The 4998-nt window shown below is 38.9% G+C and overlaps 1 protein-coding gene across 2 annotated transcripts in view; it reads left to right on the forward strand.

Moving 5' to 3' along the window:
• LOC107654799 (myb-related protein B-like) overlaps window positions 1-4998 on the forward strand; it is a 12633-nt gene that overhangs the window by 3125 nt on the left and 4510 nt on the right. The window contains exons 5-8 of one of the 2 annotated variants that reach the window (XM_016442054.1): window positions 547-767; window positions 1263-1395; window positions 1471-1527; window positions 2883-3074. In XM_016442054.1, coding sequence (XP_016297540.1) covers window positions 547-767; window positions 1263-1395; window positions 1471-1527; window positions 2883-3074 — 603 coding nt within the window. The remainder of the gene's footprint in view (window positions 1-546; window positions 768-1262; window positions 1396-1470; window positions 1528-2882; window positions 3075-4998) is intronic. The other variant, XM_016442055.1, reaches the window with a different exon arrangement.

The following is a 4998-nucleotide window of genomic DNA, read 5'->3' on the forward strand; positions in this document are numbered from 1 at the left end:
CTCCATAACGGCGCAGCGAATCCGCACCAAATTCGGGGGGATCCCTTCAGCTCGATGAACTCTCTCGAACGCGAAGTGTACGTCTCGAGGCCCTCTTTCGAATGAGACCACCCCCGCGGCGATAGCCCCCGGGGTTCGGGAGTTACGGGCGGTTAAATTCGCGGTCCGGCGCCGACCGATCTAGCGATCCCATAATATACACAAAGAATATCGGCCGATATATCGATATCGACCTTTTTTTTACGCCCAAATATCGGTATGGTATTGGCCCCAAAAAACCCATATCGGTCGGGCTCTATTAGATACTACAGAAGTAAAGTGATTACTTTGAGCTAGGCTTTTATTTGAGATTCAGTGGGTTAATATGACTTTGTTTTCAGTGATACAATTGCCCCCAGAATCCGGGAAAAAAAATAAAAAGGATTTTATAGGGCTTTACAGTTGGTCCAGCAGTTTCTGAACCAGTAATCCTGATCTATCAGAGGAGTCTGTAAATGCATCGGTGAGAAAGTATGTGAAGACTACGCTGCTTAAATGTGCATCCAGGTGATTGAGCTCGTGAAAACGTACGGCAACAAGCAGTGGGCGATGGTGGCCAAGCACCTGAAGGGCCGTCTTGGGAAGCAGTGCAGAGAGCGCTGGCACAACCACCTCAATCCAGACGTCAAGAAGTCTTCCTGGACCCCAGACGAAGATCTCATCATCTACAAGGCTCACTGTGTGCTGGGCAACCGCTGGGCCGAGATCGCCAAACTGCTTCCTGGAAGGTGAACGCACTGCAGATTTTAGGAGTGATGGGTTGTCTGAAAGAGTACTTGGCTTTTAGGGAAGCCTCATATAGTTGGGCTGGTTTACGCTCACGTCCAACAATGTTCTTGTATTCAGAATCAGCTGAATGAAGCGCGGCTGAATGTAATGGCATGCAGGGATCTAGAAGCTTCTGTTGAAAATATTTTATAATATTGTATATTTTAAAACATGTTGACACATGTCTGATTGGTATGGAAGCTTGTTTCTACCATGGAATTTAAAAAAAAAAAGAAAAGATAATTGCAACTTTATCTCTCAATTCAGAATTGTTTCTCACGTATAAACTTGCAATTGTGAGTTATACAGTCCAGACAAAAAGTCAGCTCACAATTCTGACATTTTCTAATAATTGTGAGTTTGTGTCGCAATACTGACTTTTTATCTAACAATTGCGAACTTCCATAGACTGGTATATTGTGAAGTTGAGAAGATTTTTTTATTTTTCTCTTCAGAACGGACAATGCTGTCAAGAACCACTGGAACTCTACCATCAAGCGTAAAGTAGAAACAGGTTACTACAGCGGCGTGGACACGACCCTTCAGGTGCTCCAGCAGCCAGAGAGTGAAGAGGTCAGTCAGCGGCAGGTACTTGAGCGGGGATTGACTGCACTGTGATGCTTGGGAAGGTTTGACTCAACTCTGTTGATCTGTGTTTTATAGGTGGAGGTTTGCTATGATGGGACCAGTGAGGGATTACCAGTCGAAGACTTGAAGAGGGTATAATGACATCTTCATTGATTTTAATTGCAAGGTCTATTACACAAAGTCAGCGTGAGGCCTGTCTTTGACATCCTAATCAGAACCGTTTTTCATTTAAAAAAAAAAATTGCTCGTGACTTTAATTGTTCTGGAGTATGCAGTTGTACAGTTAGAATGCTCCGACAGTGTTTCCTGCATTACTGTTCAGAGGCTCTTTGCAACACTGTAACTGAATCATCCTTTCAATCACCTTTATTTGTACAGCGCTTTATACAATACTGGTTGTGTCAAAGCAGCTTTACAGTGTTAAACAGGAAAATAGTTTGTCAGTGATGCATGAAGACCATAACAGAGTCACTCTGTCCATGTCTGACTCCAACTGAACTCTGTTGCTGTGTTAGATTTAACCCTGTGAAGCCTGGCAGGAATCTTTTTATTTTATGGAATAGTTTATTGAACCTTTAGACAGAATCTTTTTTGCAAAAGGTTGTATATGTTTTTTTTTTAGTGTCATATTTAATACATGAGGCTTTTACAGCTCATATAGTATGATATCGGGAGAATATGGAGCTTATACCTGAGGAATAAATAACAGTTGAGCAAAAATATTCAGTTTGGTGAAGTTGCTGATATTTATATGGCCAAAAAGTAAGACGAAATGGCTTGTAATGTAATTGTGGGAGATCTTTATAACAGTATAGCAGATGCTTGCATAAACACCATCTAAATATCAGTCGTCACTCTATCTCTCAATAAGTAAGATGATATTTCAATGCTTAGTTTTATGATTAAAGCTTTGTAGTTTCAAAACATAAAATGCAATGCTATACAGTGATTGAGAGACGAACAAACAAACGTTCCTCAAACGCTTGATGATCATATTTGGTACTCACATTTTAGCAAAAAATGATGTCTGGATAATCAAGTAAAGCAAAGCTGCTTCAGTCCAGTTAGTGTTCATCTTGAACTATTACTAATATCAAAGTTATTCTTATTGTTTACATTATAAAAATCAGTAAAGGTTTTGCAGCAAAAAGACACGTGAAGCACGAGCTGAAGGTGGATGTTTTTAGAGTTGTATACACTTTACAACTCTTGATTTAAAAAGTCTATACTATCAGTCAGAGGACAGAAGTAGAGATTGTGTGCAACGGGTTTTTCAGCAAAGTTTTGTCCATGCTGATCATTTAGAGGCCTTAGAAATTTGCACATCGAGCATGATGCAGTGGGTTTTATAAAGCTTGTGGCACTTAAATCCGTGATCGCCATGTTTGGTTGTTCGTATGACGATGTGTGGTTGAGATCCATTTTTAAAACCTGTGTTTAATAAATTATCATATGTATTCATTTCTTGCGCTCTGGTGTGTTCACAGGATCCGGATGCACATGAGAAAGTCACCTCTGCTCCACACAAAACTGCATCTCCCAAGACACCGAAAGCTCCAGTGACCCCCAAAAGTGAAGCTGGAGACTCGAATGTGTCCACGTGGGTGATGGACCGCTCCGGCTTTCTCTCTCCCTCAGCGGCCCCCACGCTAAAGGAGGTGATGGAGCTGATGGATGGGGTCAGTTCAACCCTAAACACAACAGATACTGTCTGTAATTATCAGATCACATGTCACGCCATGTATATATTATAATTGCTATGTATAATAATTAAAAATGACTATTACCATACTCTCTGTAATCTGTTCATGTGAATTATCTTGGCCAGAGATGAACTACAATCCTGACTAGTGGTCGACCGATATTGTTTTTTTTGACAGCCGATGCCGCTATCTTGGAAAGCACGGTGGCCGATATAAAGCCGATATAATTTTATTTTTCAATTAATATTTAAGAAATTTGAAATCATTTGAAAATTGATTAAAAAATAAATGTTAAATAAACATACTTATACTTTAGATGACAAAGTATTTTTCACAAATTAAATTATATTTTTATTAAATATTTATAAGTAAACACCGTAACCAACAGAGCACTCAGTATTCTGGGAAGTTTGTGTGCATTAATCATATTTTTTTCAAATAAAGCCAAGGTAACACATTTTACATACAGCACACAGTGGAAATGACATGAATATGACAGTGGGCAAATGCATAAAGCGCAGCATAATTTTAAATCACGAGTTTAAAGTTTGTCGATCGCGCGTCTCCAGTCAAGCAGAACTCTCCTCCTGTCAGCATTCAATTCACACGGACCGACCATCACGCAGAGAACACGCGATCATGCAGGATACACATGCACACTTCACAAGATCTCACAACTGGATCCAACTAAGTTTGCAAGCTTTGTGAAATTAAATGTTCATTAGTCATTCAAAGATTTGTTTAAATGATATAAATGCGTATTTGCTGAATGCTGACGGCAAACAAGAAAGTATTATAATGTTTGCCTTTCTATTACTAATATAAAAGCAATCGTTATAATACTTTGTATACATTTCAATTCCTTTGTTTAACCGTTCTTTCTGATTATTAGACAGACGTATTAGATAATCCATATTAGACAGAACTGAACGATGACCGGAACAAGAGGGAGAATGTGAGCACTGTGTGCTCAGGCGCTGCCGTTCTCAGCGCCGTCAAAATAAAAGTCCCGCCTAGACCGCATCGGCCAAACTGGAAAACTTATCGGCTGATGCCGATATTTAAAAAATGGCAAATATCGGCCGATATATCGGTCGACCACTAATCCTGACTATCTCTCTCTCTAGCCTTCATGCTAAATTCTAGATCTAATAACCCCTAGATAAAATAACTAACAAAAATGGCTTGTTTTCTGATATGTACATATCAGAGCTTTCTATCTGTCATACATTTTATTGAATTGAATTGTAATATTTGTACTGCTTTGAGAAAATTATTGTTTTTGTGTGTTGATACCATTGTAAAGGTTTTTAATCAATTTAATCCAAATTCAGTTTTAGATGTTTTTAGGAAAACTGGGTCTTTTTTTTATTTAAATAACTTTTAATCAAATTTAATATATACTTTTCACCAAAGAATTAGCCAAAATAAAAAAAAAATAAAAAAAATTGACACCGCGTTAAAAAACAAACCATCCTAGCTGTGGATTATCTCCTACATAACGGCTCCAACAATTTTTAAAACTGTAAAAAGAAAACAGTGTCATTTATGCTCGTGTCGGTGTTAATCGATGCGACCTTTTCTTCAAACACACTATTCCCAACAGATCTTGCTTTTTTGACACTAAACACAATGCCCTCAAAATAACTCATAATAAATAACTTATTCACTAATGTGCATTTTAAGTATTTGAATTCTCACTAATTATGCTTGTACTGTGTAAACCAGGGCTGTCCAAACTCGGTCCTGGAGGGCCGGTGTCCGGCAGAGTTTAGCTCCAACCCTAATTAAACACACCTGAACCAGCTAATCAAGCTCTTAACTAGGCATAGAAACTTCCAGTCAGGTGTGTTGAGGCAAGTTGGAGCTAAACTCTGCAGGACACCGGCCCTCCAGGACC

Source organism: Sinocyclocheilus anshuiensis, unplaced genomic scaffold, assembly GCF_001515605.1.
Source record: "Sinocyclocheilus anshuiensis isolate Anshui unplaced genomic scaffold, SAMN03320099.WGS_v1.1 scaffold819, whole genome shotgun sequence".
Classification (NCBI taxonomy): Eukaryota; Metazoa; Chordata; class Actinopteri; order Cypriniformes; family Cyprinidae; genus Sinocyclocheilus; species Sinocyclocheilus anshuiensis.